The sequence below is a fragment of the Oncorhynchus keta genome, chromosome 26, assembly GCF_023373465.1.
Source record: "Oncorhynchus keta strain PuntledgeMale-10-30-2019 chromosome 26, Oket_V2, whole genome shotgun sequence".
Classification (NCBI taxonomy): Eukaryota; Metazoa; Chordata; class Actinopteri; order Salmoniformes; family Salmonidae; genus Oncorhynchus; species Oncorhynchus keta.
Genome location: NC_068446.1, coordinates 36,408,413 through 36,435,984, shown reverse-complemented (window position 1 = coordinate 36,435,984; position 27,572 = coordinate 36,408,413). Strand labels below are relative to the sequence as shown.

The following is a 27,572-nucleotide window of genomic DNA, read 5'->3' as shown; positions in this document are numbered from 1 at the left end:
TAGCTGGCATCTGGCACCCATAGTGTGCTCTGGTTCATCCAATATCCTATCATCCACACAAATGTATTCAAATTCATGCTTTTTAGGTGCAGGGAAATAACATCAAACAAGGCAAGCAGCTAGAAACATTCAAACATCCTTTAATATTGGGTTTCTCCAAATGGATAAATAAACAAAAAGCTTTGTAACAATTCTTCATCATTTGGAGCAGCACACATTCCAACACGTGCAAACGGAAGTTCTACAAATGTTGAACAGCACGTTAAGTGTTGGTTAACATCTCTTTATTGCAAAAGGATAGCAGGAAGGGGGTACATTCTTTTAAAATGTTAATGATTTCTTCTTCGCTATAGTGGATAATGAACCTCCGTAAATGTACCAGCACCAGCACTCTTTGACCTGTGAAATTGTGACCTCCAAAATGTCCCCAGAAAGTACATTAGAGAAAGGTAGTGCACAGGGCTAAGGTAAGTGACAGAAGAGGGAGTCTTTGAAACGCTGTAGGACTGTTCCAGTGACTGATAGGGTAGGGCAGCGGAGGGGCGAGGGGACCTAGAGTGCACACGGGGGGTTGGCGAGGTCCTCAAACAAAGGCTGCTCTTCGATCCCTCGTGCAAACAGCTTGATCAACTGGCAGTGAACTCTGGCAGGGCAGAACACAAAGAAAAACATTGTCATTTCAAATGTTGAAGACAGCACAGTGCAGAAAATAAACTTTTAGAAGTGTGTTATATTTCCATGTAGAGGGTTTCGTACCCGACTTCAATGGCAGCGTGGGGGAGGATCTCGCCATCACAGTTCCAGCTGCTATAGGCAGGGCTGCAGGCCGGGTTGTCCCGGCAGATCTGGCTGAAGAGCTGCTTGCCGTTCTCCCTCAGGTCCAGCTCCGAGTCGTTTTGGCAGTGGCGTGGCGTGAAGCGGAAGCGCCTCACACGGTGCACCTCTACAAAGGCCATGTCAAACTGAAGGGGGGGAAGAACAGAAGTGAGAAAGTGAAATCCCTGATACAGGAAAGTGGCGAGTTAACCATCTCATGCAACCACTGCTATGGACTCGGGTTGGAGTACCCACAGAAATCAAGAAACCATTGCAGTAGCCCCATCCAGTTTGGTTACCTGGTCGTCTTTGCTGGTGTGGCGTAGCAGGTGGCGCAGGAAGTTGAACCGGGAGCACTTGCGTACGAGGATGAGGTCGGTGGTGCCGTCAGCGAGGTGGGCGGCAGGGGACAGGCCCATGGGGCTACGGGGACAGGCACAGCTCATACTGGCCGCGTTGATGGCCAGGAACTTCCCTCTGACCACCCCCCACCCCACTTCATATTCTGGGATAGAGCAGAAACAGAGGTTGAGGCTTTGTGGTGAAAACATTGAGCAGGTTTCAGTAGAGTTAAGGCCATATGTGTGTTCAGGCAGAGATACTGTACCTACCTCTGCCTGAGACATCTGGAGCAGTCTTGAATTCCTCTGGGGAATCCCCTGAATACAGCTGCCCGTCGTGCTGGCATATGAAGCACCTGAAAAGCAGGAATGGAGTTGGCGAGCCAAGTGAGCAATCTCCTTTGCACCATCTAGACAAACATGTAATACTAAACTACACAACAGGTGGTACATACCCAGCTCTACACCTGGTCTTGTCTCGCGGTGTTCCCAGTATGTCAGTTGCTGGTAGAAAAGACACAGCCCCTTCATAGTGGTGATGTGTCAGAAACGTCTTAAAACCTGCACAAAGCGACATCATGCCACATCACTAGCAATGACAACAGCCTACCGCAACAATGGTTGGATTTCCTAAAACAGCTAAAGCTACTCCTCTGACCCACCTGAAAAGTCGTATCTGGCTGGTCCCATCCAGCGTTTCCTCTCGCTGTCTGCTAGCACGTCGCCATAGAAACCATATCCGAGCAGGGAGATGGAATACCTCAAGAATGTGTTGTTGTGATGGACCGAGCACACGTCCATTGGCTGGGAGTCTCCTGTGAAGACGCCCCCCCAAGTCTAGTATGAGAGATCCTCCACAGATACTGTGTGTGTGGGGTACAGTGTCTTAAAGAGGTGTGATGACACACTATGTGCTTTTACTATAAAAAACACCTGCACACCCACCCACACTGACCTCCAGCAGTTTCATCTTATCTCAAAAGCTCTGAATAAGTAGGTCATGGCTGTCACTTGTTGGTCAGCTGAGTGTGCCGATAACATAGAAGTGTCAAACACGAGACATTTCTATTCACAATGAATGTCCAGGAATGACCTGGAACAGTGACAAATAACGCTTATGCTACTAGTCTGTGCTGTATGCAAATCTCAGTTACACTATTTTTTAAAGGCAATTTAATTGGAAGTGCTGTTAATATTTCAATGTAGATAACTGCACCCACCCACTATGACATGTAAAGCTGAGGTCACAGGGTCATTGATGCCGACAGTGGCATAGCAGATGCAGTCCGTTGAACCTGGATATCACACAAAACAAGACAATGATACATTATGTTCCTGACTACACAGACAAAAGCTAGCAGTGTGTGTGTTTGTAATAATAATAATTTGGTGGGTGTTTATAATTGTCCTCTCTCATACATGTACAAGTGTGTACTAATATGCATGCATGTATTGGAAATGTTTTTTTTTATTGCATATCCCAACACCCTTGGAGAGTGGGATCACGGCCAGGGTGTGTGTGTGTGTGTGTAAGATGGAAAAATGGAACGCGGAAATCAACACATGTAGTGTACATGAAATGGACCTCATGGTTGACATTAGTTTATAAATTGAGCTATTGATAGCTTATTATGTGATCATTGCTGTGTAAACATAGTGATGTGTGTTTTTTAGCTGTTAACTATTGCACATGCAGGAGCAACTCTTCCACATAACAAAATAGCTATAGACAAGAACATTGTTATATTAAATCCAAAATATTAAATATAAGATTCTATATTGTCAAGACAAAAAAAGAGAATGCTTTGCAGATGGCATGTATAGAATGTGCATGTGCTTGTGAATGTCTGCGTGGGGCCTTGACTAACCTGCGGGTATTATGCCGATGCGGAGACTACAGGGTACCAGCTTCTCCTCCGGGCTGTTCTGGTCCACTCCGTTATCCCTCTGTGTTCGAGAGACCAGGCCGTGAACTAACTCGCTGAACATGCCGTCCCCACCCACACACACCACTCTGCATAGAGGTCAAAGGTCATGTAACACACAAAGGTCAGAACAACAAAACTGATCTTTTTGTTTGTCGTTTGAGATTAATATACTTGACCGGGGGTGTTTTTAGTTCAACTGTAATTGGTTGAATATGATTTAGTGACGGTTGAGCTGAAAACCAGACTACAAAGAGGTCTTGAAAACAGACCTTTGATTACTATGGCGACAATGACATTGAGAACATCTCCATCCTCGACTCACCCATCATATTTCTTTAACTCCGCCTCTGTCCTCAGGTGGTCCCTGGCATGATTGGCATGCTCTGTAACTATGACAACAAATGACCAGGAAAGAGTTAGACGTCTCAGCATGCTTCACGTTTGTCTTTCAAGTGCTTCTTGTAGTTGAGATACACTTGAAATGTCAACTTGAACAGGTTTACAATTGATTAATTTATATCGCATGATGTTTTCCTAATTTGTTGCATAAATCGATATTTTGGACTTAGGGAGTAATCATTCACTCGCTTGGAGCAATATATCGACTAAGCATTTTCCATAAAGAAGTCCTAAAGTACATTTTCTCTTCTCTAATTGTTAGACATTGAAACAATTTGTAGCAAAAGGAATAGTTTGATTTTATGTGCAAACATTTTCACAACCACCGTAAGATTATATATATATTTTTTTACAATTGTTCAAATACTGTATCAATATCTTCATATCACCCCAAGCAGCTGTATAGTTAAATGCAATTGGTCAAAATGTGTGACTTTGACAAATGTCCAGTCTTTCTCTAGTCTGAGAAGTAAACCGGATGTAAAGGAATCCAGTATTCATCGACCATCATCCTTTCCAATGAGGAACTAGGATGATAGATGGCAGCCGTAAATTATGTCATATTCCTGTGCGGCCTGAGAGAGCTTGTGCCCATTTGCCTACAGTGAACAATTTGACTTGGCCCATAAAGACTCATCTTTTATTAAAGCATGTTTAATGTCTTTGGCAGGAACTCACCAATCACGTCTGTGGAGATGGAGGCACAGGCGAAGAGAGGCGCGACTTTCTGCTCATAAATGCACTCGCCTTGCTGCTTGCCCCCATAAGGGTTGATGTACACCAGCAAATGCTTGGGTCTGCTAGCTGCAAAAAGTCAAGTGAAAGATTTTTCCCCAGATCAATTTCTAGGCTGTAGGCTGAGCAATAGTACTGAACAATTAGTGCTCTTTGAGGTTGGTTCGGTTTGATTTTTGAAAAAATAATCACGGTTTTCAATAATGTATTTAATGCTTTAAAAAACAAAATAACTGCCAAAACATAGAAAATATTCCATTGTCTCTGTCAGGTCCACCTTGGTAGACATCAATAGAAAAACAGTCATTTCCTATGAAATCAAATATCAGTTCCTTTAAGTCATCTCATCTCTGCTCAGGTAGTAGCAGTCAGCGAGCCAAAACTAACGTTATCTCTATGCTCCCCATACTGTACTGTCTAGTAATTCTATTTAGGGAGCCTTCCTAAGTAGCTTATGTTGCAGAGCTGTCTGACAAAATCATTTAACTAGTTCTTCAAAGTAGATAAGGCATACTTTCAAACGGTCTCTGTCCCTCTCAGCATTGTGTACATTCCACTCTGTGTGCATCTAACCTAACATAGCAAGCGTAAACGTGTATCCGTCCAGAGATCTGTATATAATGATGTCTCTGCCCTAACAATGGGAGCTGTTGTCAAAGGCCGGCAACAAGTTGAGGTCCAAAATAAGAACATAGAAACACATTGGGCTTATTTTGGACTGATGTTGGCAACCGCTCTGAGCTCTGTCCAAAACGATAAAAAAAAAAAACTGGCACAATTGAATTGTAGTTGATTATCATGTTTGAGCTGAACTAGGTTGAATATTTGCTTAATGAAAATGACAACTCCCTTCAGCCCCTTGTCCCACATAGTTTACTTGATTTCTGTCGTGATTTATTTAATTTCTCTCAAGAGAAATGGCACTCTAGGCTCATGTAAAAAAACGAACTAGATTGAATTCAAGTAATTGAACAGACGGTCAATGAGTTGTTTAATGACCGGAAAAAATATGAAATGACGGTTAATCGCTCAGTACACTGATTAACAGAACGGAATGAAGGCCACTCATTTCTGAGTAAGCTTTGCAGCCAAACTTCACAAAGCATATTCATTGTCAGTAATACTCAGCCAGACTCAGTGCTGTGAGCTGCTCTCTGATGGTCTGGATCCACTGCTGACGCAGCGGCCCGTCTGAACAGTGGAAGGTGACGTCACTACACCGCCAGCGGTGCTGCCTCGCTCTCTCCACATAGGACACTGTGGAAGGGGGACGCAAAGGGGTGACAGGGTACAGAGGCTTAACTAAACTCATTTACATTGCGGTATTATCTACCGTATTGAGCATGGTGAAGTTATTCATTACACTGGATGGTATATCAATACACCCAGTCACTACAAAGATGCAGGCGTCCTTCCTAACTCGACGAAAGAAACCGCTCAGGGATTTCACCATGAGGCCAATGATGACTTTAAAACAGTTGCAGAGTTTAATGGCTGTGATAGGAGAAAACTGAGGATGGATCAACAACATTGTAGTTACTCCATAATACAAACCTTATTGACAGAGTGAAAAGGAAAGCCTGTACAGAATACAAATATTCCAAAACATATTTGCAACAAGGCACTAAAGTAATACTGAAAACAAAGTGGCAAAGCAATTCACTTTTTGTCCTGAATACAAAGGTGTATGTTTGGGACAAATCCAACACATTACTGAGTATCACTCTTAATATTTCCAAGCATAGTGGTGGCTGCATCATGTTATGGGTATGCTTGTATCGTTAAGGAATGGAGTTTTTCAGGATTAAAAAAAAGAAACTGAGCTAAGAGCAGTCTGCTTTCCACCAGACACTGGGTGATTAATTCACCTTTCAGCAGTACAATACCGTAAAACACAATGCCAAATGTATAATGGAGTTGCTTACCAAGAAGACAGTGAATGTTTGAGTGGCCAAGTTACAGTTTTGACAAAGTTACTTGAAAATCTATGGCAAAACCTGAAAATGGTTCTCCAGCAATGTTCAACAACCAAATTTGACAGAGCTTGAATAATCTTTTGAAAGAAATGGGCAAATGTTGCACAATCCAGGTGTGGAAAGCGCATAGGAGACTTACCCAGAAAGACTCACAGCTGTAATTGCTGTCCAAAGGTGCTTCTAAAGTATTTACTGAGGGATGTGAATACTTATGCAAATGATATCTATGCATTTCATTTTTCCTAAATTTGCAACACTTTCTAAAACATGTTTTACATTTTGTCATTATGGGGTATTGTGTGTAGATGGGTGAGAATTTTTACTTTAATCCATTTTGAATTCAGGCTGTATAAACAAAATGTGGAATAAGTCAAGGGGTATGAATACTTTCTGAAAGCAGTGTATATGGTAGAGACATGGTTCATTTTTCAGAAGCAATTCTCTATTGAATGGACATATGTATAAACCTTGAGTGAATTCATAATTTTATAGGTAATCACACTACATATTGAATCCATTATCTGTAGATTGGTCTAGATGACCAACAATGTGTACCTGTGAATGCATATGGATAGGCCTCAGTCAGTTTCTGGGGCATTTTCTGCCACCTGCCATCATCGTTCGTCCCGCCACCCACATCGAGCTCCCGGACTGCTACGATCTCAGACACGGACACGCTGTGGCTGGTACCTGTTAAACACACCAAATCAATCTGTCACGATGTGGCAGGAACCAGAGATGTACCCTTTAGAAATTAAATGTATTGGAAAAGCACACACACACACAAAACAAGAGAGACCATGTGCCACAGACTATGTGCCAGGATCTCAGGATCTCTCTTTTTTACCTACCCAAACAAACTTGGCTGGCTGTATCAATTACAGCTTGGATAGCTTCCTGCTAATAAAGTTAATGTGATGAGATGGGCGCTCTAATGGGCTATTAACAGTTTGATTTCAGCATTAGGGTGGAGGTAGTGTTGGACAGAGAAGGCAAGGAGGGGGAGAACCATTAGTGTTGTATAGCTGTTGACCGCTCCTGCCATAGAGAGCACTACTGATGGATAATAGAAGGGGATCATTTGGAGAAAGATTAGATCAATCACTATGGACCAAACAATACCATATTGTTAGGGCAACTCCTACATTAATGGTGCCTGTTATTACCACCATTTTCCTGAAGTCATTATCATGAGCCGATCCTGCATTCATTTGTTTTTGTGCCCACAGCAGTTCTATAACAGCTCTATAGGAAATCAGAGAAACATTAATGACCTCGTGAGACTTCTGTGTTGATCATTCATTAATGATAGAAAGAGTGGGAGGTCCCGGTGCACAACTGAGCAAGAGGACAAGTACATTAGTCTAGTTTGAGAAACAGACGGCTCACAAGTCCTCAACTGGTAGCTATGTCTGGGCGATAAATCAATATCAATAATTAGAGGTAATTACTTCTCTCAATAACTATATAAAACGTTTAGGTACAGCAGTCCATTTCACCTCTGTGACGCAGCAGGAACGTGCAGAGAAGTGACACTATGCACAAGGAGAGGTATACATTCACTAAAACCCACTTAGCACCTCAAGTGATGGAGTAGCCACTTAACCACGAAAAATGAGTGATGTAGGCGAAAACAGCGGCTGTGAAAGCCATGGAGAAGGAGCAGCTTCCAACGAAGAAATTATTGATAAAAAGGGTTAAACTGTTTCAGTAATTTGGAAGTGGTTTGGCTTTTTGAAGTCCGACAAAGAGCAGAGCAATGTTCGGTGCAAATTGTGCCATAGACAGGTGGCTACGAAGTCTGGTAATACGACAAACCTTCTTCAACATCTGAATCAAAGTCACTCTTAGGAACATGCAGGAAGTTTGAGTTTTTGATAAAAGCCCCTCGAGCACCAGCCAATCTAGGGATGTTTGCCCGACGCAGTCAACATTGACAGCGTTTATGCCCTACAAACAAATATAGACAAGACATCACAAATGCTTTTATACATTGCATTGCTAAGGACATGCTACCAATTAGCACAGTCGAAAAGGCAGGTCTCAAGAGGCTTATCAATTTAATTGACCACAGGTACGTGCTCCCTGGCCAAAAACATGGAACAATTTTCCTTCAAGTATAATTTTATGTGTAGCTCACATAAGAAAAAAGTAAATGTTGTTTAACTAGGCAAGTCAGTTAAGAACAACTTCTTATTTACACAGTTTGTTCAGGTTCATATATAAATATTGTGCTAATTTATTTGCCATATCGCCCAGCCCTACTGGCAGCTTCATTAAATAGTACCTGCAAAACACCAGTCTCAACATCAACAGTGAAGCTGCCAGTTGAGGACTTGTGAGGTGTCTGCTTATCAAACTAGACACTAATGCACTTGTCCTCTTGATCAGTTGTGCACCGGGGCCTCCCACTTTATAGTCTGGTTAGAGCCAGTTTGCGCTGCTCTGTGAAGGGAGTATTACACAACGTTGTACGAGATCTTCAGTTTCTTCGCAATTTTGCACCTTCATTTCTCAGAACAAGAATAGACTGACGAGTTTCAGAAGAAAGATCTTTGTTTCTGGCAATTTTGACCCTGTAATCGAATCCACAAATGCTGATGCTCCAGATACTCAACTAGTCTAAAGGACAGTTTTATTGTTTCTTTAAATCAGTACAACAGTTTTCAGCAATGCAAAAGGGTTTTCTAATGATCAATTAGCGGCAGCGTAGCCTAGTGGTTAGAGCGTTGGACTAGTAACCGGAAGGTTGCGAGTTCAAACCCCCGAGCTGACAAGGTACAAATCTGTCGTTCTGCCCCTGAACAGGCAGTTAACCCACTGTTCCCAGGTCGTAATTGAAAATAAGAATGTGTTCTTAACTGACTTGCCTGGTTAAATAAAGGTAAAATTTAAAAAAATATATTAAAATTATCAACTTGGATTAGCTAACAACACGCCATTGGAACACAGGAGTGATGGTTGCTGATAATGGGTCTCTGTACGCCTATGTAGATATTCCATTAAAAATCTGCCGTTTCCAGCTACAATAGTCATTTACAACATTAACCATGTCTACACTGTATTTCTGATCAATTTGTTATTTTAAAATGGACCAAAAATGTGCTTTTCTTTAAAAAACAAGGACATTTCTAAGTGACCAAAAAACTTTGGAACGGTAGTGTGTTTTATTTCTGTCCGCATACCCTAACCCTTCAAGCTGACCTCGAATGCAGTTTGTGTCGACTGAGAAGTCAACTTTTAAAGTACCCGTCCATGACCTATGACATGTTAATAACATGTGAGATTTATCAAAGACTATATTGACCAAGTCTACCATTGCTGGAGGTGCCAACAACCCCATTGGCTAAGGAGTGTAAATAAAGGCCACTATCGAGGAGAGGTATGGCGGGAGTGACTTGGGAGGAAAGGTATGGTGGGAGTAACTTGGCTCAACAAGCTGATGTAGAGGTCTTCATGGATCCACCTGTACACGAATACCCGAGAGGGTCCAGATCCAGAATTCTAACTAATGTCACGGGTCTGATCGGCTTTTACTATCGGGTATGTGCAATTTACCTGACGTCTGGAAGGACCCATACGAGACCGCTACATTGGAGAGAAGAGGAGAGGGAGCAGGTGCTTCTATAATTGATGCTGCTGCTCTTGCTTTTCATGAGTGATGCGTGTAGCTTGTTGTTGGCCAATCATAAGTCATGAAAGCACCAACAGGCTACAGTCATAGAGCCTCAGTGTGTGGCAAAAGTTAAGAGATGTCTAATCAATGGAAGTTAAAGGCAAGGATAGGCTACAACAACCAAGAGCCAACAGGTAGGCTGTTACTTATTATTCTGAATGGAGATGTTATTTGTAACTGTGTAGGGCAAAAAAGTGTATGCAGCTTCAATTAGCTTATCTAACTAGCTTATCCCCGTTTGATGCAGTCAAGACAAGTATTACGCAATCCTATTGGATGATAAATAACCTAGATCTGGCAGCTATTAGTCTACTATAGCGCAAGTTGGCTTGATTGGTTGCTGTGTCTCCCTCCCTGTACCCTGAGTCACTCACTCCCTCTCACTGTAGCCTACACACAGCATGGCACCTGCTAGAGCATCACCACTTTCTACCTCAGCTCTGCTGCTTCCCTCACTCAGATCGAGTCTAGAGCCGACCAGGCCTATATGTAATGGGTCGAGTGGTTCTCGGGTCCGTTTGGAACAGGTATCTATAAAAATATATATATATATATTCATGCATATCGTGTCCGTATGATAAACTTTTTGGACCCGTGAAGGCCTCTACTGTGAGGCACCATCCCTGTCCCTGAAAACAGTGAGGTGCAAGGGGTCGGCAGGTAGTGCAATTTCTAAATTGGGTAGTGAATCAGAGTTCCTCATGTCAGTCTTTGCATACCTTAGAGAGGTATTTTTAACTAGACCATGAGAGCAAAGAAAAAAAATGATATCCAAAAACCTCAGTTTTGTTCGCACATTTTCTTCAGTAATCCACAGGCTCAAACGCAGTCAAAACGGGCAGGCATAAAATCCAAATTGTATCCGTAAACGATGTTTATATTCAATCCTCGGGTTGTTTTTAGCCTAAATAAACAATCATATTTCAACCGGACAATAACGTTGTCAATATAAAACGGAAAGGCACTCTCTCGGGATTGCGCATGATAAAGCTCTGACACAGCAGGGTCCACTCATTCAGACTGGGCTTACTCCCTCATTTATCAGAATACAAGCCCGAAACAATTTCTAAAGACTTGACATCTAGTGGAAGGCATAGGAACTGCAATTTGAGTCCTAAGTCAATGGATACTGTAATGGCATCCAAAATTCCCTAGAGAAGTTATGGTTTGGGATGATAGACCGCTGAGTGATAGAAAAACAGCCAACAAGTGTTCTGCATATGTGGGAACTCATTAAAGACTATTGGAAAAGCATTCCAGGTGAAGCTGGCAGCTGAGTGGCTGCTTTGAAGAACCTCAAACACTTTGTTGTTTACAACATGATTCCAAGTGTTATTTCATTGTGTTATTTTGTAGTTAATGTCTTCACTATTATTCTCAATTTTAAAAATAAATAAATTCCCCTTGAATGAGTAGATGTGTCTGACTGGTACATACATATACAGTGGGGCAAAAAAGTATTTAGTCAGCCACCAATTGTGCAAGTTCTCCCACATTATAAAGATGAGAGGCCTGTAATTTTCATCATAGGTACACTTAAAAAAATACAGACAAAATGAAAAAAGAAATCCAGAAAATCACATTGTATGATTTTTAATGAATTTATTTGCAAATTATGGTGGAAAATAAGTATTTGGTCACCTACAAACAAGCAAGATTTCTGGCTCTCATCGACCTGTAACAACTTCTTTAAGAGGCTCCTTTGTCCTCCACTCGTTACCTGTATTAATGTCACCTGTTTGAACTTGTTATCAGTATATATGAGACGCATAATCAGCTTAATTTGATATATCACCCAGCCCTAATCTCCTCACCCTTCACAATGTCCCAAGAGGTGCCAACCCTTTTACAAACCAGGTCAAACCAATTTGTGTTCACAAAAGTTCCCCCATTTTCACATAAACGTGAAACATGCAACTGCATCAGCAGAGAATGTGCTTACTTGCACCACTTTTCTTTAGATATTGTACACAAACATCTCCGTAATACTTGACCACACATTTTGTACATACTTACCAAGGTTGTGAACACAGAGCCATTTATGATGTGTGTGTGTGTGTGTGAAATTCCCTGTGGGAATATCACCATTGGCTGAGGGCAAGAAACCACACTCCATTACAACTCGGAGCACCACTACACAAACAGCTCACTGTATTTGATGTAAGCCTAGATGGGGGTCAAAGGTATTCTGTGTCCTGTCACTACATAGGAACCTTTTTGCAATTACTTTAACTTCTTTGGGGTACCTCCCCCTTCTTCTCAATTTCCGCCTAAAGACATATCCTACTCTAACTGCCTGTAGCTAAGGCCCAGAGGCAAGGATATGCACATTCTTGGTATCATTTGAAAGGAAACTCTGAATTTTGTGGAAAAATGTGAATTGAATGTAGGAGGATAACAAGATCTGGTAGAAAAAAAATACAAGGAAATAAACATTTATTTTCTGTTTTTTATTGTTGCTGCATCATCTTTCAAATGACCAAGAACAGCCAAACATACAGATAGGATGCTGTGGATTATTTGAATGAAGAACATAAGATGGCAACAATAGCTGAGCAAAGTTCTGGACAGATAACTTTGAAAATTAGCGAGCTACATGATATTGAGCATGAAGTCACCCAGGTGTCCCATACAAATGTACATTTTTTGTGGTCCATGCCCCGGCACCATCCTTCACACACCTGACAACGTGATCGCCACTGAAGGACTTGTGGATACTGGAGCACATGACCACCTCTCTGGTATCCATTCACTTCACAAAGAGCAGGCCATCTTCACAGATCCATTGCATGGTACCCGGCTCAGCCCGCTTAGGCATGTTGTTCACCTTTGTCTTTGGAAAGCCAACTCTGTTGGTCCAAATGGTGCCACAAGCCCACACATCCCGCTTCCTCAGCTCTGTAAACAGGGTCGGACTTGTGTAGAAGTTGTCCACAAACAGTTTGTAGCCCTTCCTCAGCTCTGTAAACAGGGTCAGACTTGTGTAGAAGTTGTCCAAACAGTTTGTAGCCCTTCCCCAGCAGTTGATAAATCCAATAACTCCATAACGGAATCAGAACTCAGTCCATTACCGGTAGCAAAACTGGTTTTCCCCTCATAAACAACACACACAGAATCAGCCAAAACAAATAGTTTGTAACCCCATTTGGTTGGTTTGTTACGCATGTATTGTTTGAGGCTGATTCTGGACTTTGAGGCTACCATCTTGTCATCGATGGACAGGTTCTGGCGGGCTGAAAATAGGTCTTGCAGGCCTCAACAGTGTTGGGGTAGGGAGGTTTGATTTTGCACAGCCTATCAAACCTTGGTGTGCCTCTCTTCGTCATTCTCCCAATCAACTTCTGGGTCACTGATGTGAAGCACCCGTGAGATAGTCAGAAACCTTTTACAAGACATGACAGTCATGGGGAAAGGCAGTTGATAGAGAGCGGACGTTTTCCAGTAGTCCCTTAGAGTTTAACTTCACCAGCCCCATGTAAATGACCATTGAAAATGAGCATTAAAAGGTCTGACATGGAAATGGTCTTCCATGCCTCTTTCTTTCCTGCCTGCTTCTTAGCCCCGTAATTATTGGTGTTTGACACCAGGGAAATCAACAACTGACGAGGTGAAAAACAGTTGAAAAAGTTGAAGGGGGCTGTACTTTGCAGTCATGTCTAGTTGAGGTCCTGGCTGCCTTTTGAGTCTAAAAACTGGTGTATTTGGTTCCACATCATCTTCTAACACAGAGTGCCAACAACCCTCTGGCCCTCTGTCTGCAGGTTTCTCTCTTCCCCACCTCCGCTTCTTTGTCACTGACTTCACATCTCTCGATGGCCAGGTAGGTGTGGAGCCGTAGACAGCGAGAGTCCGGCTGGATGAACAAGCTTCAGAAGGAGATGGACACCTAGACATTGGCGGCTCATTGAATATGTACTGCTATGCGTAACACCCGTGGCTCCGTCAAGTAGGATTTGCAATGGCGAATGAACCTCTTTTACGCCAGAGTTTACGACAAAGGCTCGTCTTCAAACGTATAACCATTACATATTGCCGTTTACCTCAGCTCATAGGCTATCTTCCAAGCTAGATTTCAAGATGATCAGTGGTCATTGGGCCAAAATACAGTCAATCAACGATAGACGGGTCCTACCATTGGTGCGCAATGATGTCATTAGTTGGTGTCTTCAAATCGGTTTGTTTCGGTCAATACGTCCCTAGAAAAGAACCATCAAGTATGGTTGTGTTTGTAACAACCAGAGGATTGCAATGAAACGAACCATGACTGGATAAACATTTGTTTAATGTGTGTAATTACCATGAACACATCGTTCAAAGTTGAATGAGATGGAAATCACGACACAAGGGCTTTACAAATGTTTCGTGTTAGGCTATAAAAATGGATTTTAACAAACAAAACCAACATTCACTGTGTAGTTAGGACACTTGGCATTGCCACCAGAGGAATAACTTCAATAATATATAATAATAATAATGGTAAGCAATTTATTTTATTGTTATTTCTGACTTTCATGACGCTAATGCTTGGTTGTAAAAATGCTAGTAATACTTGTGTGCGTGGCGCTGTCCCCCTGAAAATAGCACGTTTGCTTTCAAAGTAACGGCTTTTTGAAATCTGACACAGCAGCTGGATTAATGACGTTCATCTTTTAAATTATGTAAGATACATGTATTTACAAGAATGTTTACTATAACAAATGGTGTATTTAGAATGTTAGCTCTCTGCAGTTTCACCGGATGTTGGCCTGGTGGGACGTTAGTATCTCACCTACCCTAGAGAGGTTAAAAGTATACTCGTCAAGATGAACTTCAAAATCCATCCCGATTCACTAGGCCTCTTCATAGCAAATGGGTTTCATTTAATCTCTTCAACTTTTATGTCCTTTAAATCTGATCGGAGATATAGGAACATTGTCAAGCAAAGGGAACCCCGTCAAATACAGCTGGCAAAAGCATTTCAAACTAGTCACTCTAGTGAGCTCCAAAAGTATTGGGACAGTGACACATGTTGTTTTGGCTCAGTACTCCAGTAATTTGGATTTCAAATTGGTATAATGACTACTAGTTTGAGGGTTTTTTCATCCAGATCGGATAAATTGGTTCGAAATTACAATACTTTTTGTACATTGCAGCCCCATTTTAGTGACCAGAAGTATTGGGATAAATTCACTAATATGGTCCCATATTCCTAGAATGCAGTGATTAAATCAAGCTTGTGTCGCTACAAACTTGTTTGATGCATTTGCTGCTTGTTTTGGTTGTGTTTCAGATTATGTTCTGCACAATAGAAATGAATAGTAAACAATGTAGTGTCATTTTGGAGTCACTTATTGCAACTAAGAATAGAATGTTTCTAAGCACGACATTACTGTTAATGCTACCATGAATATGGATAATCCTGAATATTGATGAGAAAGTTAGAGGCATAAATATCAACCCCCCCCCCGCAAATCTCCCATTATTATAATGGTGAGAATTTAGCATGTCTTGGTGGTATGATATTTGAGCCGCAAACATTGTCACTCATCAATATTCACAATTTATTCAGGACTATGCGTAATAATGTTAGCATCCACATTAATGTAGAAGTGTTTAGTAACATTCTATTCTTATTTATAACAAAAGTGACTCGATGTAACCATTGTGTGCTAGCAATATGGAAACAAATACTAAACCCTTGATTATTCTAATACAAGTGAATCGCTCTCAATACGTTTGGTCCCCTAAAGTGGGGGGACTATGTACAAAAAGTTAACCCGATATGTATGAAAATATCCTCCAATTAAAGCAGACAGTCTAGCTCCGGCCTATATTTTCTTTGGATTGGTGGATCTCATTATTGTAGTATTTTTTTTGAATACTCTATGAGGGTTGTTGACATCAACCACCTGTATTCAATGGAGAGATGATATGCTACTAGCCTCATACCATGAATATGCACATCCATCTCGAGACAACTTTTTTCTGAAGGTTGCAGGGATGTCACGCGTCTTCCTTATTATGAAACTTCTAATCAAATCAAATAAACTTCACGTAACAAATAAGCCATTCATTTCTTTGTTGGTCAAATTCGACACTCGTTGACCCCCAGACAAAAACTCCTTGCTTGGTGGGCAAATTTTAGTTTTTAAACTAATGAAAAAATATAAATTCCACCTGCAGGAAAGGAGACCGATTTCAGCATAGTTGGGCTTCTCACTTTACCACTTCCTCTGTCTTAGTTCAAAGTGCGTTTCTCTCAGATGCAGCAGATTTTGGCACTGAAGACAGTGGAGCCAGCTTTCAATCTACTCTGAGATAAGGTCTTCTGTAATTTGATCCCTTTTAGCTGGAGAATGGAAAATAATAATCTTATGAGAAATAAGTTGAAACTAATTTACCCTTTAAGCCTGAAAAAGTGTTTTTTATCAAAGACTATTCCCCTTTCATCTAGAGAGATGATTATTTCAACAACGTTGCTTGAGATTGCTCATTTTCCAGACTTTTGTCCTTGGAACATCAGATATCTCTGAATTTAATGGACTTTTTCCAGCTCCTGAAATGAATAGATTCGACGCCAAAGCCCATCCATTCTGAAATAAATGAAGAGACCTTTGACAGCCTCAAGATGAAAGAACTAACGACACAGGGAGGTCACTAGTCCGTTTTATCTCTAGACAGATATATTGTCCACATGGGAAGCCACCACATAAGTATGACAGGATAATTTAATTTTGTTATGACAACTTACAGCTATAACAATGTCACTGTAAGAGATATAGGTCTTAACATTGGCCTGCTGAATGTACACCATTGGTCCTTTGTAGCCGAGGACATTATAGGACATTATAATGGTTGGTCATACCATATTTGATCACAGGCCTATGTTAGTAGAGATCACATTCATGGTAAACGCTGCAGGTAACAGGCGTTGTTTTCTACCTACTTTTGTTTGGCTCAAATTGTAGAACGGACCGTATACAGCACTCTATCGTTCTGTTTGAGTAGGGTCTGTAGCGGCCTTTAAATGGCACGGTTTCAGATTGGATCCCAGCCTGAGTCATCACAGACAAACTGTACTCATCAAGGCCTAACTACCTAGTTTGACCCTAAACCATAGGTTCTCATTTGACAGTTTCTCCATTGAATGAGAAGATCAATACAATTGATATTTGGAATGTTTGAAGATAATCTTCTTTCCTTTGAAATATACTGACACACCACACAAACACACACAGCAATTCTTCATGACTTTCCTCGTCATACCCCTGATGCTCAAACTGAACCCCAGAGTTGACCCCAATGACTTATTGAACAGTATTACGTAACTGAAATCCATTAGCTCCTCACAACAAGGGTAGGTCAACAATATACTGTACCAGCCATATTGTATGGAGCTGCTCTGGAAAACAAGTCACCGTTGTCCTATGCACTAGCCGGATCTTTCCTAGTTGTGAAACTAGTATACTGGTTTTGCTAATAACAGCCATAGAAAGAAAGTTGGGTTGGGGGATGAGGAGCGGGAGAAATTAAAACCCTTGGTAGGTTATGGGCCTGCTTTGCAGGACACATGTTTCTGCTAACACCAAATCAGACGAGCTAACATTAGCCCTCCATGGAAATGTCAAAGGGCCAAGCAAGCAGAGGGAAAATGTCAACAGAACAGTAGACCCTTATCCATCATAGTGTAGGTGAGTGACATCATGAGTGAATGCCCTTCTCAGCTCTGATTCAGAGTGTTCACCGTTCATCTTTAAACAAATATGGATGGGTTTGCATTGAAACATTACAACATCTGGTGGAAACATGTGCCAGGAACTACATTGTGGAAGATCCGTGCTATAGGCCTTCCTCTATCCATTGACAGTGAAAGTGATGGGTGGGTTTGCTTTTGGTGAGGCTGTCCTGTCCGTTGTTAGAATGAGAGAATCTGAATGGCACAGGGTCTACTACAAAATTAGGCCGCAGACAAGACTGCAACTCAATCTGTGATAGCGATCATACAAATCATAGAATTTCGTAATCAAACATGCATCAAACATGTTATATTGTTGATTTCCTGACTTGGAAATCGAAATTGTTTGGATTGGTTGACGACAATTGTCCGTGGATTCCTATAAATTCTACGTGGCCTATCATTTACCATAAGGAGCGTGAACCCGCTCTCTTCCCTCATATCTCTAGTGTAGCCTATGCTTTTGAATTCACCACAATAAGATGCTTTGAATATCCAAAAGGCTTTTAGTAGAGTCAATTTCCATTTAGGCCTGGTTTCAGGGGTGGTAGGCCTACTGCCACATTTAATTCAACAAACCATACCAAGTTAAACAGTGCCGGCAGGTAGCCTAGCTGTTAAGAGCGTTGAGCCAGTAACCAAAAGGTTTTAAAAAATTACTACTTCAAAATGGAGATAGCCTCAACAGCACAGCCAATGCTGTTAGACGCTATAATGCCACGGACACAAAGAGGAGCCCCTGTCTCTATGTTTGCTCCTCCTCTGAATCTCAGGTGACAAGGGATATCGTACTATGGCTCAGTGTACACAGGCAGCCCAATTATGATCTTTTTTTCACTAATTGGTCTTTTGACCTGGAAAATATCTAATGTGAAAATATCTGATTTGAATGGTCAAAAGACCAAGTGACAAACTTCTGAATAGGGCTGCCTGTGTAGGCAAACGCAGCCTATTCCATTCAGACATGTTGGCTCATGTAACCTAGTAGGCTATAATAACAATTTCATCAATCTGAATATCAATGCATTACTGAATCTAATTCGCCTATAATAAAAGGCTAATACATAACGAACAGCCTAGAAGTGTTATGCTTTGTGCGTTTAAATGTACTGGGAATAGACTGACAACATGAAGGATGCGTAAAACATGAAGCTACCGTGCAAGCGCTATAGTAGTTATTAGCCCTACCGTATGAGGTGATGACAGATGTCAGGCAACTCATAAAGAAGAACTCCAAGAACAAATGGCGTACCATCCAACTGACCCGACAAAAAGCGACGCTACCCAAACCAGGGCCGCAGTTGTCATCCAACAGCTCATAATTGGCTTGCGTTCATTTAAAACATAGTTCTGGGAGATGGATAGTCTCGCTGCTACGATAAAAATGTATCTAATAAAAAAGTACATAAATAAAAGACTGCACTAAATTGTCACTCTCGGTTTCGAATAGGCCTATACAGTAGGCTTTAACATACCATGTCATTCGTTGACAATAACAATAGTGTATGGTCTTTCATCAGCAAAAAGGTTAGGTGCAGCAACGAATAATTGACATTTTAAGACTAACCTTAGTCTGCGCACGTCACCTGGACAGCGAATATATCCAACAAAGACAACATACTATAGGCTATAAATCACCTCTGTCCATCGATCTCAGTCGGAGTATTTTAGTAGCATATATCTTCACACTTAATACCCCGTTTATCTTATGACACTTACCAACTTTGAAGGGGTGATGTCCGCTGCCGGAAACTACTTTTTTATTGACCGGAATCTCTTTCCATGTCAGAAGCACACCGTTTAACAATACTTCGAAGACGCTGTTTTTCACGAAGAATTGGGATGCCAATAACCTCGGTTGTTTTTCCATGCCTTCACCGGTAAGCCACCGCACTGGGTGACTTATAGAGCGTATCAATATTATCTTAGTCGAGGCATTTCTTTAGTAATTTATCAGGTTACTGAGAAGCATTCTATACATAAGGAAACAACGTTGCTGTTTTCGACTGCCACAATTGAATAGCGGATTCTTCGGGATTCACCAAAAGGGGAAGGGCAGAAAATTACGCATGGCGTCACAACGTATTCTAATTTTGGTGCTGGAGAAAGAGGCTTTGCGATGAGCAGGTTAAGAGAGCAAATATTTCAATAAAATGGAATGAATATGATTGTAGGCCTATGTGTAGCCATATATGGGTAAATTAAATGCAATTAAATAAGTGTTATGTATTTTCAAAACTTCAGACACACTCAAAAGGACTTTCATGTTAGGCCTACTACTTGTATCCCATAGAGATAGATAGAGGACTCTAGTACCCAAAAGCTACTCGTTTTAGCATGGGCAGCACCATTGAGGACTTTCACCATTTCGAAGTAGTCAACTGGTAGTCACATAATTCCATCCAGGTCACCAGCGTGGATCAGCCAATGAATTACACTTGTGAGTAAGCATTCCGTAGCTGCAGGTGGCAGTAAATCGCCAAACTTGGATTTATACCTGTTCAAACAACACACTCCAGGTGTCAGTGTGCACCCTTTCAGTTTGTTTACCAATTTATACATGTAGTAGTAGAAGAACATGGACTACTTCAAAATGGAGATGGTCTCAATGGCACTGCCCGTGCTCTCACAGACACCATAATGGGACAGATACAATGATGCCATCTCTATCTAAGTCTATGTTCTATCCAGCACTTATAGTCCTTGCACTTCTGTTATAGGTGGACAAAAAATGAATAACTTGTGGGTTTTATTTTGACATGAGGTAAGAGGAGAGGAAGTGGGTCTACTACAGACCCACATTTGTAAAGTCTGTTCAATAATATTATCCTTTAGATAATTTGTCTCATATTCCCCCGTCATAATGTCCAACCACCCTACCCACCGGTACAGTAAGTTTCAATGGAATTGTATTTAACTTCTTGCTTCTCACGGAATGTTGTTGTACCACCCAGTACAATTGAAGCAATGTTAGTGTATGTTCTGTAAATACAGCCGCATTGCTAAAAGCACCTAGTACATTTGGGTGCAGTAGGTCTTTAAACTCTACTGGAGGTGGTTTGTAATTCAATCTTCCATGGCGTGAGGCGGTGTTTCTTCTTTCTCTGGACTCTCGTTTGAGGCCTCATTTTAAGTTCAAGTAGGTCATAAACAGTACTGTAAAATTATGCTTTTGATAATTCCATGAAGTTTGAATGTTGAAAGGGAATGAATGCATTTCTTACCAAATGTATTGCTGCAAAGCAGATCAACTTATGTGCCAGTTAGTCACTGCAGTAGATCATTCAGGAAAACAATGTCTTCAATGGCCAGTACTGTATAATCAATGATCTCACTAACAAAGCCTCATTGGTTTTATTGGAACACAACACATCTCTGTTATGTAGTGGCTGTGTGAGTTCCACTACTCTTCTACATTTGCACACACTGTACATATATCTTTCTTTTCCTCTTTTCCTTTGTGTTATTGACTGTACGTTTGTTTATGTGTAACTCTGTGTTGTTGATTTTGTCGCACTCCTATGCTTTATTTTGTCCAGGTTGCAGTTGTAAATGAGAACTTGTTCTCAACTGGCCTACCTGGTTAAATAAAGGTGAAATAAATCAAACAATGAACTTTGAGTCTGTAGTTGTACACAGTGAAGCATTGAGGATGAGTAATTGCGTTCTTAGAGTGATGTCATAATGGATCATGCGGTCATAAGAAGATAGAATCCTCTTGCTATAAGGCTAGAATCTTAGGTGGGAGAACATTCCGAGAGAAAGTTAGTTGGAGAAGGTCATCATATTGGTAAGTCATGTTTATACATTTTTCCAAAAGTTATGGTGAATCTACTATAATGGAGAGGACGGTTTTAGGCAAATATGATAGAAATTCATATCTACTTGCGTAGCCTACTGCAAGTATCTAACTCCTGTCTTATGTTTAAATTAATATTTTCTTGGTTAAAGATTGGTTTGCATTAATTTATCTAAACTGATAACTGTATAATCTGGATGACTGAACCTGAGCTTGATTACTGAGGAGTTTCAATTGATTAGTAATGTCTTAAAACACATTTAACAGCATAGTGTACTATACTATAAACATTTAGAAAATATTTACACAAAATCTATAGTATAAAGAGAAGTTTGCATAATTGGTTGGTCACAGCTTTATAAATTTGGATACAGGGCTGTCTTATGGTGAGATGCAAGATAATATATTAGAGGCACTATTAGAGGCACTAGAAATGTAGGCATTGATGAAAGACACTGCATAGGTTAAATGCTTTAATAGGAGTTTGAATGGCTATAATGAACTGTTAAAAGTGACTTGCTTGATGCCGATGCCGTCTTTAGGTTGTTAAAGGACTTGTTTTCCTTTAGCAGCATCCTGCAGGATGCTAACATTTACAAACTCTCTTTTAGAGCTCATTCGTTATGGAAGTGCACAGTATTGGTCAGAGCGACTGGCATGTTGAGGTGGGCCTGCTAAGGAAAGAGGTAGGCCTGCTAAAGCAATGGGCCTGTATGGAGGAGATGAGACGGATAGAGAGACAGAAGATGGAGATGTATGTAGAAGAGAGAAAACAACAGGATTACCAGCAACTGGAGATGAATAGAGAGAAGGTGTTGAAGGAGGTGGAGAGGGACAGACTTGAGAGGATGAAGAGGGAGGAGATGAATCAAATGAAGGATGGAGAGTTGCTGTTAATGGATATTAGAATGAGGGAAAGGGAGAGAGGGATGGAGGAGGAAATGAGGAGGTTCAGGGATAAATCTGAGAGGCAGAAGGTAGAGAAACAGATGGAGCTCCAGAAGAAGAGACAGGAGGAGAGAGATGAGTGGGAGATATTTGAAAATAAGAGAGTGGAGGAATGGAAAGAGTTTTACAGGAAGGAAGAAGACATCCGAAAGGAAGAGTCATGGATGAAAGCAGAAAGGAAGGCAAAGAGAAAGGTGGAAGAAGGAAAGAGAAAGATGGGAGAAGAACAACAGATGCTGAAAAAGCAAGCCAGTCTAACGGAGACACTGAGTGATGGAAAGAGAAGAAACCTGGAAGAGAGAAAGGAAGATGAAAATAATATGGGAGAAAAGTGTGTGAAGGAAGCAAGGGAAGGAGACAGGAGAGAGCTCCTGAATGAAAAGAGACAGAGACAGATTGCAGAAGAAAATTTGACACACATGGAGAAACAAATGATGGAGAGGGAGGGGGAGAGGAAGAGAGAACTTGAGAGTCAGATTAGAGAAGATATGAGAAAAAGAGAAGAGGAAAGAAAGCATGAGGAGGAAATTAAAATGAGGAAACTGGAAGACATGAAGAATGAAATGTTTGGAAAAATTAGAGAGTTGGAGGAGGAGAGGAAGAGAGAACTTGAGAGTCAGCTTAGAGAAGATATGAGAAAAAGAGAAAAGGAAAGAAAGCATGAGGAGGAAATTAAAATGAGGAAACTGGAAGAGGACCTAATGAAAGAAAAGAGGCAGAGACAGATTGCTGAAGAAAATATGACACATTTGGTGAAACAAATGAGAGAGCTGGAGGAGGAGAGGAAGAGAGAACTTGAGAGTCAGATTAGAGAAGAGAAAAGAAAGCACGAGGAGGAAATAAAAATGAGGAAACTGGAAGACATGAAGAATGAAATGTTTGGAAAAATGAGAGAGTTGGAGGAGGAGAGGAAGAGAGAATTTGACAGTCAGATTAGAGAAGATATGAGAAAAAGAGAAGAGGAAAGAAAGCATGAGAAGGAAATTAAAATGAGGAAACTGGAAGAGGACCTAATGAAAGAAAAGAGGCAGAGACAGATTTCAGAAGAAAATATGACACATATGGAGAAACAAATGAGAGAGCTGGAGGAGAGGGAGGAGGAGAGGAAGAGATATCTTGAGAGTCAGATTAGAGAAGAGAAAAGAATGCACGAGGAGGAAATAAAAATGAGGAAACTGGAAGACATGAAGAATAAAATGTTTGGAAAAATGAGAGAGTTGGAGGAGGAGAGGAAGAGAGAACTTGAGAGTCAGATTAGAGAAGAGAAAAGAAAGCACGAGGAGGAAATGAAAATGAGGAAACTGGAAGACATGAAGAATGAAATGTTTGGAAAAATGAGAGAGTTGGAGGAGAGGATGAAAAAGATGGAAAGACAGCATGCAGAGAAGACCACGATGGAGGAGGAGAAGGAGGAAAGAAAGAGGGTGGAAGACACACTGAGGATGAAAGAGCTAAACAAGACAGCCTTGGATGTGTGGGAATTTCACTTTGGAAGTCATGAATGTCCAAAACACAGAAGTGATTCAGAATGTTCAGATTGTGATGACAGTAAAAGTGTCAAAGCACACCAGAAGAAGACAGACAAAGAGAAGAATGAAACAATGGAAACACTCCTGACCGAGGAAAAATGTAATAGTAGTGATGATGATGATGATGGTTTCACTGAGATTAAACAAAAGGATGGACATAAAAATATGCTTGTTGAGGAGAAGGTAGCTACAAATTACTGTCAAAATGATCAACCAGGAAAAGTCAAAGTTCAAAATGACCTGGCAGGTGACATAGACTGGTCAGAGAGTGACTACAGCGAGATTGAGGAAATAATCGAAAGTGACACTGAGGACATTAGTGAAGAAATAAAGGAAATGGATGAGGAGGTTGAAGATAAGACAGATATTGAGAGTGATGAGAGAACAGTAAGAAATGTGATAAGAAGTGAATGTGATGATGATAAGAGTGGGAAACCAAACATGAAGAAAGGCATGGTTGACAAAGACAATACGGACAACAACGTTGAGAAAGAGAAAACAACCCAAAGCAACACAAAGAGAGAGGAGGGTGAGAGAAAAGAGGTTCATCAAAGCCAAGACACAGAGATATACAAAACCAATGGAGCGACAGAATCTGACGAGCTCACTTTGGTTCCTGGAAAGGGGTCAGATAGCAATGACAGTGAGAGGGTCAAATCCAACCAAGAGAAAGAAAATGATGACCAAAAGGACACAGGACAGTTAGAGAGTCAGGAGGAGAAGAAGGAGGACAGGATACTTGCTGGAGCAGAGGGAGAGACTCAGCATCCTCAGGAAGACCAATCGGAAACATGCAAAGGTAAAAAATAAAAAGTTGTTTGACAACATATGTAAATGATCACTGATCTGTCATTAAATGTAGAGAACTCCACTGATATCAATGACAGTTACCTTTACAAACATTTGTCATCTCTTTCAGATTTTTCAATTGTCGCAGCGGCAATGGTTAAGACTCAAGGCCCAGACGAGGATCAACTAGCAGTTGAAGGAAAGACTAACAACACTCAGACAGACCAGGCAGCAAAGGTCAAAGGTGAAATGGACCTGGACAATGACTGGTCAGAGAGTGACAGTCAGATTGAGGAAATTACAGCTGATTTTGAGATTGATGAGGAAACAGACCAACCAGCAACGTGCGGAGGTAAGAAGGCAGTCAGTGGAATTACAATGAGGAGTGCTGATCTTGTTTGACAGCATGTGAAAATCATCACTAATATTTTGTAATTGTAGGAAACTCCCATGAAATCATTAACACCTTTTCACCCACATTTTCACACATCATTTTTTCAAATGTCAGATTACTCCATCTCTATTGCTGAGGAGTTTAAGATTCAGGACCCTGACAAGAATCAACCAGCAAAACTCAAAGGTAAAAAGGGGATAGACAGAGAATAAAGTGTGATATTTGAGGGTAGTTTCAACACTTTCACTTACACTGTCTGTATACCACATCCCTCTCCTCCAGATTCCTCCATCTTCTTGGCTGGTGCTGAGGTCAAACAGACCCAGTGCAAAGGTCATCTTAGTTTACAGTTCTTTTGTACATTGAAAGTGTTTTACAACTGCACCCCCTCCCCCACTGTTGGTATTAACATCCTTAATTTTCTTATTTCTTGTTAGATGTCTCCTTGGTTGCTGCAACTGAGTCAAAGACTCTGAAACCTCAGGAGGAGCAGCCAGCAAAGTGTAAAGGTAAAGACCAAAGCCCGGTTTCCCGATAGCGATGGAACTGATGCTTACTAGTGTTTAAGTGATGCAGCTTTCTTATAACGGCCGAAGATGTCACATGTGTTTCAACAAAACACCACGCAGAGAGAACGTTCACTAAGTGCATTGTTGGAGAAGGTGTCGATATTGATTGAAAGAAAGGCAGGGCTGCTCTTTGATCAGATTTCTCCATTCAAATCTTACCTTAACATTAGAATTATTCCACAGTACTGATGACGGATCAGCTCCTAGAGAGCTATTACCACCTCATAGCTGCAAAATATTGAGGCAGCTTATTCTGATGCTTACCCTATAATAATGCACTAAATCACAGATTCAGTTGGCACATGTAGTTAAACATCATGAAATATATATTGAGGCAAAAATTACAGACCGTATAGTCTACAAATAGAAGTCAATTGAATGAAGATTAAATAGATTTTAATATGATTGAAATACAGGCGTATGTAGCCTACTGAACGTCGCTTGTTGAATTGCCAAGACATTGACAACTGTTTATTTGTAGTCAACTTCATGCCGAAGTTATCGTCAGTCACAGAGAGACAGATAAACATTGTGTTTCTATGTTTAGGGGAAATCTTCTGCGTAGAAAGTGATGCGGAAGGGCAAAATAAGCATTTAACAAAGCACTTAGCTGAACTACGAATGGTCTGAGGCAGCATTTTCAACTGCAACTTGACTAATTATGGTTTTGGGAAACAGCTCTGAGATTTAACAATGCTCCTATGAAGGTTCTAATGATTAACATATCCTTATGATGCTTTTGGGAAACTGGGCCCTGGATTATAACATATTGATACAATGTTGAATGCTAAGATAGTTTATTAGCATGTTCAAGGTGCTTCTCTTATTTCTGTTTTTCTGTGTTTATTAATGTCCATTCTCTCTCTTTTCTTGTCAGATTTGTCTGTGTTTGCTGCAGCCGGAGGAAAGACTCAGGACTCAGCAAAGGTCAAAGGTGAAAAGGACCTGGATAATGACTGGTCAGAGAGTGACAGTGAGATTGAGGAAATTATATCTGATTTTGAGATTGATGAGGAAACAGAGCAACCAGCAACGTGCGGAGGTAAGAAGGCAGTCAGTGGAATTACAATGAGGAGTGCTGAGCTAGTTTGAAAGCATGTTCAAGGTGTTATGTCTGTCTAGCAATGTACTTTCTCTCTCTTCTCTTGTCTGTGTTTGCTGCAGCTGGAGGACAGACTCAGAACACTCAGACAGACCAGGCAGCAAAGGTCAAAGGTGAACAGGACCTGGACATTGACTGGTCAGAGAGTGACTATGACAGTGAGGGAACAATGGATAGTGACAAAGAGTTCATAGGTAAAGACGAATGGACAAAATGGAGCGTGGACATTGAGGAAAAGAAAGCATGTACACAAGTCCAACATGATGGAAATACAGCTGAGAGAGACATCATAAACCAAGAGAAGAAAAAGGTCCAGCCAGCAAAATGCAAAGGTGAGAGAGAGAGAGAGAGAGAGAGAGAGAGAGAGAGAGAGAGAGAGAGAGAGAGAGAGAGGGACAGAAAGAGCAAAAGAGAGTGAGAGAGAGAGAGAGAGAGTGAGAGAGTGAGAGAGAGAGAGAGAGAGAGAGAGAGAGAGAGAGAGTGAGAGAGAGAGAGAGAGTGAGTGAGAGAGAGAGAGAGAGAGAGAGAGAGAGAGAGACCACTAGATGATAAGGAGACCACTAGTTCAGATTGTGAAGTGAGCATGAATTCCCTCAGTATGTTTATCAATCGTTCCTCTTGCCCACCTCTCTCCCCTGAAAGATTTATGCATCTTTTCAGCTGGTGCTCAGACTCAGCAGACCCAGCAGTGCAAAGGTAAGAAAGAGGATGGGTGCAGCATTATGAATTGCTGTGTCACGTAAGACCCACTACCCACTGGGCACAAACTGGTTGAATCACCCTTCTTTCCACAATTTTTTAAATCTATTTTATGACATGACATTGAATCAATATGGAAAACTACTTGGATTCGCAAA

At 41.1% G+C, this 27,572-nt stretch overlaps 3 protein-coding genes across 16 annotated transcripts in view; 2 read left to right on the top strand and 1 right to left on the bottom strand.

Moving 5' to 3' along the window:
• Positions 1-120: 120 nt before the first annotated feature.
• LOC118359323 (ceramide kinase-like) lies at positions 121-19,674 on the bottom strand. 2 transcript variants are annotated; one of them, XM_035737818.1, is made up of 13 exons: positions 19,305-19,674; positions 6,751-6,885; positions 5,354-5,476; positions 4,163-4,288; positions 3,408-3,474; positions 3,026-3,171; positions 2,378-2,452; positions 1,820-1,972; positions 1,613-1,718; positions 1,428-1,513; positions 1,116-1,321; positions 757-962; positions 121-643 (listed from the first exon to the last, which is right to left on the bottom strand). In XM_035737818.1, the coding sequence occupies exons 1-13, from the start codon at positions 19,453-19,455 to the stop codon at positions 553-555; spliced, it is 1,671 nt and encodes a 556-aa protein (XP_035593711.1). In that variant the 5' UTR covers positions 19,456-19,674; the 3' UTR covers positions 121-552. The 2 variants fall into 2 exon arrangements, with proteins under 2 accessions (XP_035593711.1, XP_035593712.1); XM_035737819.2 differs by lacking the exon at positions 19,305-19,674 and adding an exon at positions 19,153-19,281.
• Positions 19,675-21,783: 2,109 nt separating this feature from the next.
• Positions 21,784-26,832, top strand: LOC118358783 (golgin subfamily A member 6-like protein 22). The gene is made up of 7 exons (XM_052481116.1): positions 21,784-24,660; positions 24,781-25,002; positions 25,159-25,230; positions 25,327-25,377; positions 25,482-25,553; positions 26,491-26,647; positions 26,778-26,832. The coding sequence occupies exons 1-7, from the start codon at positions 22,008-22,010 to the stop codon at positions 26,830-26,832; spliced, it is 3,282 nt and encodes a 1,093-aa protein (XP_052337076.1). The 5' UTR covers positions 21,784-22,007.
• Positions 26,785-27,572, top strand: part of LOC127912056 (uncharacterized) — a 43,520-nt gene continuing 42,732 nt past the window's right edge. For all 13 annotated transcript variants that reach the window (XM_052480617.1, XM_052480618.1, XM_052480626.1 and 10 more), the window contains exons 1-2: positions 26,785-27,047; positions 27,376-27,411. In XM_052480617.1, coding sequence (XP_052336577.1) covers positions 26,885-27,047; positions 27,376-27,411 — 199 coding nt within the window. In that variant the 5' untranslated portion in view covers positions 26,785-26,884. The remainder of the gene's footprint in view (positions 27,048-27,375; positions 27,412-27,572) is intronic.